The following is a 15988-nucleotide window of genomic DNA, read 5'->3' as shown; positions in this document are numbered from 1 at the left end:
TAAAAACATAGACAAATGCATAACCAAAACACCAAGACTTATGAATATATATAACATGCAGAAAATAGCACAGCTTGGCATCACACACATCTTATGCAGAGCACTTTCAAATACAGTAAAAATAACAACACCAAAACAATACCCAGCAGCATGTATCTAAGACACGCACAGCTGTGCTTGGTAGTGCAGTGAACGCATGCAATAAAAATAAGACTGCTTTAGTATAGTAATAATAATAATAATAATGATGATGATAATAGAGAACAAAGAACTTTCTACTTTGAGGATATTAAACCTGCATTTATGACATGAAGATATAAAAATCAAGATATGTTTGAAGTAAGAGAACATCAAACCTACATATAATTTATAGTAAGAAGGCATCAAACATACATATATATATATTTTTTATAACAAAAGAATACCAAAACTAAAACAGATTTTATGATAATAGGATATCAAAATGAGAAATCTAAATTTCACTTTTTTTCTTTTAAATGTGTAAAATTTATAATGTCTTTATTTATTATGAATATTTAGAGCGAAAATTATGGAGTTAGATAATAAAATGTAATAAATTATTTAAATCAAACATTAATTTGTAAATTGGGAAAGCATAAACAAACAGTGTAGAAGAAAGATAAATGATAATTCTATTATATCTGGAAAATATTTTTTTTTTTTAATATTGTATTTCAGGAATGACCTTTCAATTCCAATTGTATTAAATTGTATAAAATATCAAACTTAGAAAATATAACAAAACATTAATGAGAGAAAAAAATTGATTTTAGACATAAATTATGTTGGAATTAAAGTAATGTTTTTTTCTTTGCACACTAATGTTAAATTCTCCCCCATGTTGAATAGTTTGGGTTATTTTTGAAGATTTGTGGGTGATAAACAAATAGTTCCTCAACAGAATTGAAAGGAAATAAAAAGAAGTAATAATGGTTTATTGTCGGAATCAAGGAGGGAAAAATGGTTCATTGATAAAATTGGGGACAAAAAAAAAAAAAAAAAATAATAATGATAATATAGTTTTTGTTGAAAATGAAGGAGAAACATTGTTTATTGATTGAATTTAAGGAAAAATCAAAAGAAGAGGTTTATATCACTGGGATTGCGGTAAAAAAAAAAAGTAAATACTCTATCAAAAGATTTTAGGAAGACTAAAACAACAGTTTATGACTGGAACTGGGGCAAAAATAAATCAAATAATTTATCACTGGAAATGGGACTTAGAAGGAGGGGCTACTGTTGGAATTGAGGGCAAAAAACAAATAGTCTATCATTAATAATTTTATCTAATTTTAGCACAAGGTCAGCACTTTTAGAGGGAAGGGGAAATCCGTTATATCAACCTCAGTGCTTAACTGGTACTTATTTCATCGATCCTTAAAAGATGAAAGACAAAGCTGACACAGGCAGGACTTGAACTCAGAATGTTGAGAGCTGGAAGAAATACCACTTAACATTTTGTATGATGCACCAAAGATTTTGCCAGCTCACTGCCTTTAAATAGTTTATCGCTAATAATGAGTGGGTGGGAACATAGGCACAGTTGTGTGTGTGTATGTTTGTGTGTGTATGTTTGCCTCCCCAACATTGCTTGACAACCGATGCTAGAGTTTACGTCCCCATAACTTAGCGGTTTGGCAAAAGAGACCGATAGAAGCACTGCATCCTTCAAAACTTCCATGCTTCCTGAGATTCGCCAACACTACACTTGATTTTCTCCCCTCCATACACACACAAGCATGTTCACTTTCCAGACATTTCTACATTGCTGCATGTACTTTATATGCACTTTCTGACAAGTTGTGGTGCACCTGAGCACTGTATACAATAATTTCATTATTTTATTTTATTTTTTATTAGAATAAGTAGTATGCTTAAAAAGAATAAGTCGTGGGGTCGATGCTTGACTAAAGGCGGTGCTCCAGCATAGCCACAGTCACATGACTGAAACAAGTAAAAGAGTAATTACAAATGGATCACCCTTTTATAAATAAGTAACTGAAAGGCTAAAATGACTGACAAGACCTACAAATATCTTAAATTTAAGCCAAAACATAATGCAATGAAAATGCTACATAAATGCTACATATGAATTTCCTTGGATTTTTTCTTAAATACTGACAAAAGATATAATCTCTGGAGGGGTCAAGCCTACCTTTGATCCGAGAAAGCTGGACTTCCATATCGTGCAGTGAGGAGCTGGCTTCGAAGACGGAGATAATCTCTTCTGACATTGGGATCCCGCTGAAATTAGAGATAAATGTTACAGGTGAGTATGTATTTCAGAAAAAAAAAATTACAATGCTGTTTGGTAAGAAGTTTGCTTCCCAACCACATGGCTCCAGGTTCAATCTCACTGCGTGGCACCTTGAGCAAGTGTCTTCTAGTATAGCCTCAGGCCAACCAAAGTCTTGTGGGTAGATATGGTGGAAGGAAATTGAAACTGAAAGAAGCCTATTGTATTTATACATGTGTGTCTGTATAAATACAGTAAAAAAAGGGTTAAGAAGCACCTAAACAGAACTCAAAGAAATACATACATACATGCATATATCTGCAAGATGGACTCCCTCATAGATTCCATCTAGCAAATTTATATACTAGGCATTGGTCAGCTTGGGGTTATAGTAGAAAACACTTGCCAGAGATGCTGTGCAGTGGAATTGAACCCTAAACCACACAGTTGCAAAGCTTGCTAACCACACAGCCATGCCTGGACCTACCTGTTGTTCTCGACAGGAAATAATGAAAATAGTGTACTTATAGAACGTGGGAAGATTTGGAGGGGGGGGGGGGAGTAAAATGGTGAAAGGAAGAGGAGGTGATATTAGAGTGGTTAAAATACTGAATGACATGTTACTCTTTGACTTAAAACATGGGTGGTTACCAAAGTGAACTTGAGACTGAAGTAGACAGAGTCAGGCTTGCAGAGCTGTCTCACCGTTTTATCTATTTATTTATCTGTTTTTCCTACTGTCTCACCAGAAGTAGTTCTTGAATAGGTGTAGAAATGGTGGTGCCAGTAAGTTCAATAAACAACAGCTGAGTGACTGGCTGACTGACTAGATTGCTGGTTGGCTGGTTGGTATAATTTAAAAGCAATGTAATGGTAGAAAAAAAATGATGTAGGAAGGTTCTGAAAACTCATTAGTGCTTGAGTTTTATCGGTGAAGGAGGATCTTGTTGTTTCTAATAATAATAAGTGTAGTGCAGAGAATGGCTGAGGTCTTCTAATGCCTTTTCTAAAGTGGCAGGCAGCTCATGATATTCTTAAAAATATCTTTTTATTTTTTACTTGTTTCAGTCTGAGGCAGTACTGGGTCACCATCTTGAAGAATTTTAGTAAACAAATTGACCCCAGTACCTTTCTTTTTTTTTTTAAGCTTGGTACTCATTCTCTTGGTTTCTTTTGCTGAATTGCTACGTTATGGGGACATAAACACACCAACACTGGTTGTCAGGTGCTGGTGGAGGACAAACAAAGACACACACACACATGCATACATATATATATATATATATGATGGGCTCTTGTCAGTCTTGTCTACCAAATGTACTCACAAGACTTTGGATAGCCTGGGGCTATAGTAGAAGGCACTGCCCAAGGTGCCATGCAATGGGGCTGAACCCAGCACCATGTAGTCAGGAAACAAACTTCTTACAACCTACCCACATCTGCACCTATATATTTTCTTTTGGTATTGTCGGTCTTTGGACAGTGGTTAGTGGCCATGCTGGGGCATCTTTTCAAAGGGGTTTTAGTTTATTTAGTGTGGTTTGGTACTTACTTTATCAACCTCTATTTACTTAATAACTAAATCCATCTCAGCATAAAGGGACATAACTCGAACAGAATATATCCCTTCAAAGTATGCTTGGTTTTGATACTCAGATGGCAACAACAGCAATATATTTAGTTATTTCAAGAAGTGTTTCTCAACCGGGACTCATATGACCCCTGGGAGTCCCCACTAGCAAAATAGTAAACTGGACATCCGCTGTAGTATTTTAAGGGTCCATGAAAAGTAATATTTGTTCCCACTTCACCATGGCTGTTCCATACAAACCAACATTACAACCATTTTTAACCTCAAGAGGATGCTTCTTCCAGCTGATTATCAATGCAATCTGCATCCAACATATATTGCAAGCAGAAGAGTGAACCCGTACCATCTTCCAGCATCTTCACAGGACTAGCAGACCATCTGGTTCTGAGTAATTTTGCCCATCCTCAGAGCTGGACATCTGCCTGCTGGAGATAAAAGTAGTTTGCTCCAGCTCGCAATATCATCATCATCATTGTTTAACATCTGTTTTCATTGGACAGTTCAACTGGGGTCTGGGAAGCCAGGAGACTGCACCAGGCTTCAGTCTGATCTGGCAGTGTCTCTATGGCTGGATGCCCTTCCTAATGCCAACCACTCTGTGAATGTAGTGGGTGCTCTTTACATGACACAAGCACAGGAACCAGAGGAGGATGGCAATGGCCACGATTGGTTGGTGCTTTTTACGTGCCACCGGCACGGATGTCAATTAAGGCAGCGCTGGCATCGACCACGTCCGGATGGTGCTTTTTACATGCAATTGGCACAGGTATCACAACTACAATTTCCATTTGATTTTTATTTTGACGTACTATAATAGAAAAATAAGTGACAATCGGTCACTGATCTAGCAACAAGCAAAGTAGCCAGTTAGAAAATCTCTATAAAAGAGGAAAGCATTAACTATACTGAGAAGTAACGTTTGTTGCTACTTCTTTCATCTCTTATAGAGATTTTCTAACCAGCTGTTTCACCTGGTCTTTGTAAAGTGTTAATTCAAATGTATTTATTGCAAGAAACAGATAGGTCTTTTTCTCTGACATTTTACATATTTCATCCTATCTAAATGAATGAGCGTATAAGAAAATAGGAATTTTGAAAGAAGTATCAAGAAAATTAGTTTTTAAACATTGGATGGCTATGGGGAGGGGGTCTGCCAGAATAAAACAGTAAACAAAGGACCCCATAGATAAAAAAAAATGGTTGAGAACCACTGATTCAAATCTTTTATCAGTTCTCAATCTTTTAGTCCATCCGTATAACAATAACAGTAATATTTGGGGAAAAAAAAATGGGATTTATTGTAATATTACTTATGTAGAATTATACAAAGAAAATAAAGAGTAGCAATGAGATAGTGACGGGGAGTGCAATCCGAATGGAAGTGGGTGGAGGTGAGGGTAGCATGGAGCAAAGCCAAACACTTAAGCTTTGCAGACAGCTTCATATATACATGTGTGTGTATACATACATACATACATACATATATATATATATGCGTATGCATACAAATGTTGGAATTAGACCATGCATTACTCCAATTGTTTGATTTTGTTTTCCTTACTTCCCCCCCCCCTGCATCTCAGAATAAATTCTAGCAGAAATTGTCAGATTAAGAACGGCCACTAATCAAGAATTACTGAGCTTTTATGTCATCAAATGATGCCTATATATACATTTACAGTAAAGGCAACAACCAACAATGTATATAAAGACTTTATTATAGTTATTATCATTACCATCATCATCATCATTATAATTATTATTATTATTATTACTCGTGTGAGGGCGGAACCCAGCCTAGTGTAGTTAGCAGCCAACTGCAAATGTAACCAAAGCCAGGAGATAATATTTGTCTACAGAGCATATATAGCTGCCTATCTAAGGAATTCTAACAAAAACAAAACACAGAATGGTTGTTTGTTTATAAACTTTTTTGTTAAAATAAAGGGTCAGAACACAACCCCAATACACCCCCTCCCAGGCACACCACACTCACACATACACAAAAAAGGTAAAACAGAAGAAGTATAATCTTTTATTTTTTACTTGTTTCACTCGTTAGATTGTGGACATGCTGGGATTATATGTGTTTGTCCATACCATCACTTGACAACCAGTGTTGGTTTGTTTACGTCCTCTTAACTTAGTTTAGTAAAAAGAACCGAAAAATAAGTACTGAGATCAATTTGTTTGGCTAACCAATTCAAAGTGATGACCCAGCATGGCTGCAGTCTGATAACTAAAACAAGCTAATATATATATATAGAATAAAAGAACGAAAATGCACTCAGTTTTCATAGTTTTAATATAGCTTATAAGTGAAAGAGTATTGTGTTTGTCGACCGGTTTCGCTTTTGCTAATCACGACACTGAAATTATTGTAATTTCGTTTTTTTCTTAAGATTTTAGTCCCTGTTGTGTGGACTTCTCCACACACAACATGGATTAAAATCTTCCTAAGAAAATATGAAATTACTATATTTTCAAAGTTACTATTAGCAAAAGTGAAACCGATCATCAAATACAATACTCTTTCACTTATAAAATATATTAAAACTATGTAAACGGTGTGCATTTTCCTTTCTTATACTATAACTATCATTTTCACATTACAACTAACTACGTGGGGATAATCGAAATTCTTTTCTTCCTTTTTTGCTACTACATATGTGTGTGTGTGCTTGTGTGTGTATAGTTGAAATTTACAGAAAAACGAAAGATGAAGACAGGTGTATAAACAACAAGCAGGTGTATTAGTTTGACACTCACGAAGGTGAGAAAGTCTTTTAAGTTTCGAGCCTATACACTTCAACAGAAAGGAACACAAGGAAATAAACAGCAAGAAAATGAAAAAATTGTGTGTGTGTGTGTGTGGGGGGGGGTAATGGCTAATTATGGTGAATAGTTGGACAAAAGTAGTTAGACATGAGAGCTAGGAAGAAGGGGAGATAATGAAGTATTGGTGATCTCAAAACGAAGTATATCATCATCATCATCATCATCATCGTTTAGCGTCCGTTTTCCATGCTATATATATATATATATATATGCATGTGTGTGTGTACATATATATATGCGTGTGTACATATATATGTATGTATATATATATATCTGTATATGTGTGTACATATATATATATATGTATATATATATGTGTGTATATATGTATGTATATATGTATGTATATAAATATATATATATCCAACATCAAAATAAAAATCAAATGGAAATTGTAGTTAAGACACCCATCTGGACGTGGAAGATGCCAGCACCACCTGACTGGCATCCATGTCGGTGACACGTAAAAGCACCAAACGATCATGGCCATTTGCCAGCCCCCTGTGCCGGTGGCATGTAAAAAATACCCACTACACTCACGGAGTGGTTGGCATTAGGAAGGGCATCCAGCTGTAGAAACACTGCCAGATCAGACTAGAGCCTGGTGCAGCCTCCTGGCTTCCCAGACCTTGGTCGAACCGTCCAACCCATGCTAGCATGGAAAACGGACATTAAATGATGATGATGATGATATATGTATGTATACAAATATATATATGGATGTATGCATATATATATATATATATATATATATATATATATATATGCATATATGGGTATAGGATGTCACTAACTGTAAACATCATGAAGTATGAAAACAGGTGAGTTAAATACATAAACAACAAGAGGAAAAAATTTGAAAACAGGACAAGTAACACAAAGAACAATCCATCATCAGTTGTCGGCTGTCTGTCTACTCGTCAAATGCTCAAAATGAGGAGTAGATAGACAGCTGATGACTGATGAAAGGTCGACCTTTGTGTTACTTGTCCTGTTTTCAAATTTTTTTCTCTTGTTTACATATTTAACTTGCTTGTTTTTATACTTCATGTTGTTTACAGTTGGTGACATCCTGTACCCATATATGCACAAGTATATATATATTATTTATATTATTATTTAATTGAATGCCACGCATCCATTTCTATGTGTGTGTATGTGTGTGTGTGTGTGTGTGTGTGTATATGTATGTATATATACATTCATGTACCTATATGTATGTGTGTATATATGTATTTATATGTGTGTGTATATATATATATGTATATATATGTGTGTGTGTATAAATATATATGTATACGTACGTGCATTACATACACACACACATACATATACTCTTTTATACATTTCAGTTACTTGACTGTGGCCATGCTGAAGAAATCTAACTCAGAACCACGTGGTTAGGAAGCAAATTTCTTACCACACAGCCAATGTCTGCACCTACGTATATATATGTATACACACACATATTTTGACTATTATCCTGTTTATATTACCCAACATACATACACATAAATACATACACACACACAAATATATATACATACACACACAAGCACACACAAACATGCACGCACAATTGTATGTTCATATATATATACGTGTTATGTATTTTGTACTCTGAATAGAAAACATTTATCAGGTCAATTAAAAGAACTTTAACTTTATATATTTAAAGAAATCAGCAGAATCAGGGTAGTGTTAATGGTGGATGTAAAAGGAGTGAGTGAGGGAGGGAGGGAGAGAGATTCACCAATCCTTTCCTTAAGAAGATAACAAGCTACTGATTAGATTAGTTACAACATTTACTAAACGAGCCATTACATACAACATATGTTATCTACTGACAATGGAAGTTAACTTTTTTTATTTTGTTTTAAATTCAGATGTACATGGCAATGAAGTTAAAAAGAACATATGGAGAAGAAATTCCATTAGTTTTTCCAACAAGACTCAGACTGTACAAGACCCTGATGGGTATGAGAACCGGACTCTTACAGCTGACAGAGCAAAAAATCCTGGCGTTAGAGCACAAATGCTTCAGAAGGCGATTACATGTCTTGTACACGGAGCACAAAATGAACAGCTTTGTCAGACAGCAAGACAACAAATACGCTGGCAGACAGGAACCACTCTTGCTCAGATAAAAAGACAAAAGCTTGTCTGGTATGGTCATGTGCCCCGATACAATTCCCCGTCCAAAACAATTCTTTGGGAAGGGTGAACGAGATGCAGAGAAAATATAGGGAACCTTACTAGGCAGAGAAGAGAGACCAGTGGCAATGGCTGACTATGAAATTGCCTGGAGTAATGCCCCAATGACTGACTTGCATCAGTTAAGGGATCTTGGTGATGGCTGATGATGTACATAGCAAAGATTACTGGGTTGGGTTGTGTGACAGGTAAGCAAGCTTCTTCAGCTATGTAGTCCCAAGTTCAATCCAGTGGTACAGCAATTAAAGCAAGGTGGTAGATGAAAGCTTGATGAATGAAAGCGTGTGTGTGTGTGTGCGTGTTTGTGTGTGTGCGTGCTTGTGTGTGCGTGTTTTCAGGCATGGATGTGTAGATAAAAAGCTAACTTTGCAACCACATGGTTTCAGGTTCAGTCCCAGCGCTTGGCACCAAGGGCAAATGGCTTCTATGTAAGCTCCCAGCTGACCATTGATTTGAAAGAAGACATGGTAGATAGAAACTGAGTAGGAGCCTGTAATATGTGTGTGTGTGCCTTTGCATTTGTCTTTGTCCCCCACCTACTGCTTCACAACCAGTGTTGGTATGTTTACATCCTTGTAACTTGACAGTTCAGCAAAAGAGATTTATGAAATAAGTACCAGACTTTAAAAAAACATAATAATAATAATAAGTATTGGGTTCAATTTGTTAAACTAAATCCTTATACCTGTGTGTGTGTATACTTGCAGCAGCATTCACCCTAGGTGGGCTGAGCCCGCACCTTGGGAAAATAAAAGCCTGTCATAGGTGTGTGTATGTGTGTGTGTGTGTGTGTATCATCATCATATACATATACACACACACTAGTATTGAACAGTAAGGATGAGTGGTCAACAACACATTGGTGGATAGTCTTTATTTTTGGGTTAACAAGGCTACCATTGGTTTCATGTAGAAGATTCTTAGCAATTATCAAGCCTGCCACATGAGACATTGATACTTGTTTTCATCTTGGATGAGAATTCTTGGCATGAAACCAATGGTAGCCTTGTTAACCTGAAAATAAAGCGTGTGTGTATGTGTTTGCATGCATGCATATAAGTATGTGTGAGTGAGTGTGAGAGTGTTTGCATCTCTTTCTCTCGACATCACGTGATTATTGTAAATGGACATCACTCATTTCCAATATTTTGCAAAAGACATGTGGCCATAAGGAAATATTAACCTTGCTTGGAAACAGGTAAGTGTAGGCAACAGGAAGAGCATCCAGCCATAGAAAATCTGCATCAATAAACTCCTTCCAGTCATGCAAGTGTGAAAAAGTGAACATTATGATGATGATGATGATGATAAAGAAGAGGAGGATGATACGAGAATATGTAATTATAATTATTGAGAAAATATAATTAAAAATATTAGAGTAAGAAATAGAAACTGAGAGTAACTATTTAAATTTTCATTTTTAAAAAAATTTAACAATGTTAGAATAAATATATTATGCTTTTAGCAAAAAGGTGCAGGTTGGCTATGTGGTAAGAAGTTTGTTTCACAACTACATGGTTCAGGGTTCAGACCCCACTGCATGACACCTTGGGCAAGTGTCTTCTGCTATAACCTCAAGCCAACCAAAGCCTTGTGAATTTTGTAGATGGAAACTGAAAGAAACCCATCATATATATATATATATATATATATACACAGACAGATATGTGTGTGTGTGTGCATCTTCAAGTCTGTATTTGTCCACCACTACCGCCTGACAACTGTCCCCTAGTACTGCTTGACGACTGTGTTGGTTTGTTTATGTCCCCATAAGTTGGTGGTTCAGCATAATAGACTGTTAGAATAAATATCTGTCTTAAAAAATAATAAGTTCAGAAGTCAATGTGTTTAAAATTTTTCAAGATAGTGCCCCAGCATGACCGCAGTCCAATGACTGAAGCAAGTAAAAGATGAAAGATTAATAGATCTGTTTTATTTTTTTTTATCTTTTTCATAATGCAAACTTCTGAGTTTTTCCGGAAGTCCACACCTAAGCGCCTGAGAGGCCAGAAGGTCCCTCAGCCCTGGCCTATACACTATCAAGCAGAAACATTTCTGCTACAGAGCAGAAGAGATATAGAACATAGATAAACGGAAGCAGAAACAAGACAAATGTACGGATTATCAGCAAAGGTTGCATCTGACGTAATAGAAACATTCGGGGAGATAATACTGGCAGAAAAACAACAGGAGATATTGGAATAATGTGTTTTAACACTGTCCCTACAACATGGCAAACAGGAGATAGTAAACAGCACTGCGAGGAACTGCAGATGTATTGTAACATAGAAGATAATGTTGATTGTCTTTATGTAAAAACAAAAGAAAAAACAAAAGAAAAGAAAACAAGAAAACTTCAATGTTTTTGTGCAACTACAACTTGGCTTCCATGCTGTAAATGTTCAGTCTTAATTACATTAATTTATTTTTTGCAATAATACAGGGCTATCGCAGTAAATGTTTCAATGTAACGTTCATATGAGTTTCGCAATAATTTAGAACAACCATGGTAAATATTTCGATGCCAATTAGATTCATTTAAGTTTTGCAATAAGGCAAGACTTCTGACATAGTCTTCTTATAATTTATCTTTCTTGCATTGTACATGGTTTTAAAATTTTATTCTCAAATCAATAGGGCTGTCTTTTTTTTTCTGAGATAATCAACAAGGAGCTCAATATTACAGAATTTTCAAAAAGAAATCTGAGATATTCAAATATACTGCATGCACACACACACACACACACACACACACACACATGCCTGTGCATTCACAGATGCCCATGCATGCACACACATACACACACATGTATCCCAATTTCAACAGTGGCATATTCAGTTTTTATTGCATTAAAGGATGTTATATGAACCCAACATTACATACAGAGCCCAGGATGATTTTTTTTTGCACCCCTTTTGATTTTTTGTTAAAGAAAATGTATATTATATACCATCAGTTATGGTATGTATCATCATTTCATGCCCACCATCAGTTTTAAAATGGATTGGATGGTTTGGCAGAATCCAGTGAGGTGGAGGACTGCATTGAGCTCCCGTGTTTGTTGTCACAGAGATTCAACAGCTGAATGCCTTTCTTGGTACCACTCACTTAACAAAGTGTATTGGGTGCATATTTTGTGATACCAGCACTAATGGGGTCAACCAAGAAACTCACCAAATGCAGAAAAGATCTTTGACTGAGTAGGGTAGCTGTAGAGAGGCAGGTGGCATTATGTTGGGCATTGAGAGGCTAAAGTGTGATAAAATGATAGGCACAGGTGTTTTGCTATAGAGGAGGTACATGGCCAAATTCACGTTATATAAGGGTGGGAAGGAAGAGCTGAAAAGAAGAAAATGCTGGTATGACAACCTATTCTTTTCTATTCCTGGCACAAGGCCCAGAATTTCTGAGGATGGGGCCAGTCGATTAGATCAACCCCAGTATGCAACTGGTACTAAATTTATCGACCACGAAAGGATGAAAGGTAAAGCTGAATGTAAAGACAGATGAAATACCGCTAAGCATTTTGCCCTGCATGCTAACGTTTCTGCTAGCTCGCCACCTTGTAATGGCAACATATTAGAGCACACACACATATACATGTGAAGGGACATGCCCAAGTGCTTAGGGTGTTGCACACACAATCGCTAGATTGTGGGTTTGATATCCAGACAGTGAGGTGCATTGTATTCTTGAGGAAAACCTTTCATTTCATATTGCACCAGTCCACTCAGCTGTAAGTGGGCAACCCTGCAATGGACTAGTCTTCCGATCAGGGTAGGAACTGTTGGCTTGCTCACCTTGCCAGTGGGGTGGCATCATTTGAAAGCTAAAACAATGCAAAGCACATTGTAACCAGCGATGTACAATAACATCCAATACTCTGGTCAATCATAATATGCACACACACACACATTTATTATTCAGGGCATGCTGAAATATAACAAAAAAAAAATCTGGTACCAAGGTTGGGAAACATGACTGGTCTATTATCAGTAAAACAGCTGGGAAGTCACAAAACAGAAGTAACAATAACAGCAACAACAATAAGCTATGAGAAAGCCTTTATATGTCAGCTTAAGCTGTAAAAAAAATAGCAGCTAAATTTCCCCTCAAATTCCACCTTATGAATCCTTATGACTGTAGAATGCGAGCAGATAATACACTCCATGATATTCCATGAAAGAAACATTGACCTGGCTGGAATGTCTTTCAGTCTTTGATCATAGATCACTGCCTCAACAGGGTTTGACCTGGGGTTAAACAACAACACCAATTTTTTTCTTTTAACATAAATAATAACAACAATAACAAAAATAATGGTTTCTTAGATACAAGGTCAAGAGTTAGAAGGAGCAGGGACAGTGAATATATTGACTGCCAGTACCTGACCCGGGACTTGTTTTATCAACTTGGAAGGACATAAAGTAAAGTTGATTCAGGCCGGATTTGAACTCAGAAAGCAGATCATCATCATCATCATCATTGTAACATTCACTTGTCCATATTTGCATAGGTCAGATGGCATTTAATGAAGCAGACTTTCAGCAGTCAGATGCCTTTCTAGTATATATTGTACAGTGTGTACTAATATGATGCTGGTGGTAGTAATGAAGTGATGGTGATGCTGGGCGAAATGCTTAGCAGTATTTTTTTTTCACCATCCCCTACAACTTCGTGGTTTAGCAAAAATCAAAAGAAACAGACAGCTTAAGTGCCAGTATTTAAAAAATAAATACTGGAGGTGATTTCTTTGACTAAAACTTTCCAAAGTGGTGCTCCAGCTTAACCATAATCTAATGACTGAAACGAGAAAAAGATAAAAGACAAAAATAAAAAAGGAGGAAAGGCAGTGTCTGTCAATCACAGCAGAATTTGAACTCAGAATGCCAAGGACTGGAACAAATAACCACAAGGCATTTTATCCAATGCACTACCAACTTTACATCAGAAACAAACAACAATATATGTTTGAACCAACAACAACAACAGCAACGACAATAATATATACGTATTTCAACCAACCAAATGTGTTTCGACACCTGATTTCTGATCCAATCTCATGCTTCATGTGCGCAAGAAAGGAGAGATATGGCTGGCTTTAGTTTTATTGCGAATTATTCCGACTGCTTGCTTTGGGCATGGACAGGAAAAACACAAGAATTTTGATTCAAAAAAATGAAGCTTTTATTTTAGAATGATAATGAGCTGTTAAGAAAAATAACATTCTGATGTATGTACCAGACTCTTGGCTTGCTAGGTTTGGTATTTAGTAACCCTATAAATAGCTTCTTAGACAAATAAGCCTCTCCCTCCCCTGCCCCCCTCTTTCTCTCTCTATCATTCTCTCTTTAGTTGGCATTAAGATGGAGGTGTGAGTGGATAGGTGAGTGAGGGAGGGAGGGCATTTTAATCACCTTCCTAGCTATTGCTTGCTACCTATTATAACACTCAGTACAGTGTAACAATAATAACAACAACAACAACAATAATAAATTTGATAAAAATATATATGCACAACAACCCCACCCTCCGCCAAACAGCTTCTATTTTATCAGTATCAAATGAATGACATTACGATAAGAAATATAAAAAAATAATAAAGCCATTCAGATAAAGTTTTAAACTGCTGTTTATCTAAACTTAATAGAACAAAAAGCATATTATATCTATTGCTTTCTCTCCTTCTCACATACACAAAACACATACTATATGTGTGTGTGCGTGTGAGAGGGGTATTTTACTAAACACCTCTGTGTGTTTCTTTAATCAACTTTGATCACTCCCATCTCAATGTAGAACAGAGGTGGTATATATATAAAAAAGGAAACAATACAGAAAAATACAAGAAATAGTTGCAAAATAGTTCCACATCCATATCTGTATCAGTAGAATAATGTAATCTATAGCTAGGGTGGAGGGTAAAAAGAAAAAGTAAGTAATTATCTGGCTCATTAGAGAACAATTAAGAGGTATCAGATGTCATATGCACGAGTATGGGCATGTGATGTGTATGGATGAGGACGGCTGTATAAAGGGCTCATCATTTAATGAAGGAGCTTGCAGAAGGGAGAGACCCGAGGAGACATGGGACAAAGTGAAGGCTTAACACTCAGCGGAGATGTCAAGAGACTAAGATGACTGGCAATATGCAGTTCTTAAGACAATCCAAGAATTAATGGAGGTCGTGTGCAAGAAAGAAGACTGTGCTGGTATGGACATGTAATGTTTATGAATGAGGACAGCTGTATAAAGAAGGGCTCATCGTTTAACGTGGATTGGGGTTGCAGAAAAGGGAGACCCAGGAAGACATGAGATAGAGTAGTGAAGGCTGATTTCAGGATTTTGAATCTCTTGGAGATGACAAAGGACCGCGATGGCTGGTGAGGGGTGGTTCTCAAGAACACCCAGGAGGAATCAGATGTGTGTTTAATTAAGTAAGAAGACTAAGCTGGTATGGCTATGTGATGCATATGGATGAGAACAGCTGTATAGAGAAGTGATGATCATGTAGATGGAGCTTGTGGAAGAGGGAAACTCAGAATGATATGGGGTGAAGTGGTGAAGGCTGATCTCAGTCATCCTGGTCCCTGACAAGGGATCAAGATGACTGGCAATATGCAATTCTCAGCAACACCCAAGGGATTAAATGTGGTGCATAAGAAAGAAGAGTGTGCTGGTATGGACATGTGATGCGTATGAATAAGGACAGCTGTATAAAGATGTACTTATCATTTGATGTGGATGGAGCTTGCAGAAGAGGGCAACCCAGGTATGAAGATAACCTTCATACCTTGAGGGTCTACACAGGTACCTTTTATCTCTTCACAGTTCCTCCCTGACCAACCTTCCCCATCTTCACATTTAAACCTTTAGCATTCAAATTATTTTGTCATATGTAATGCTTATTTATTCACATTGTTTTGAATTAATCATGCATTTCCTTGTAGCTTTGAGATTTTGATGTTTGATGATGTAGTTGTCTATTTTTAGAAAGACATTGTACAACAGGTAAGAGAGGCCAGATCTGGTTAGCTTTTACACAAAATGGGTAGAATATTCGGGTCAGATGTGACTAAATGGCTAA

The 15988-nt window shown here is 36.6% G+C and overlaps 1 protein-coding gene across 4 annotated transcripts in view; it reads right to left on the bottom strand.

The window, feature by feature from the left end:
• Positions 1–15988, bottom strand: part of LOC115223618 (WD repeat-containing protein 13) — a 234336-nt gene that overhangs the window by 130317 nt on the left and 88031 nt on the right. For all 4 annotated transcript variants that reach the window (XM_036512345.1, XM_029794275.2, XM_036512346.1 and 1 more), the window contains exon 3: positions 2177–2265. In XM_036512345.1, coding sequence (XP_036368238.1) covers positions 2177–2265 — 89 coding nt within the window. The remainder of the gene's footprint in view (positions 1–2176; positions 2266–15988) is intronic.

This window comes from Octopus sinensis, linkage group LG23, assembly GCF_006345805.1.
Source record: "Octopus sinensis linkage group LG23, ASM634580v1, whole genome shotgun sequence".
Lineage (NCBI taxonomy): Eukaryota > Metazoa > Mollusca > Cephalopoda > Octopoda > Octopodidae > Octopus > Octopus sinensis.
The sequence above is the reverse complement of the archived record's forward strand: the minus strand, read 5'-3'. Positions and strand labels throughout refer to the sequence as shown.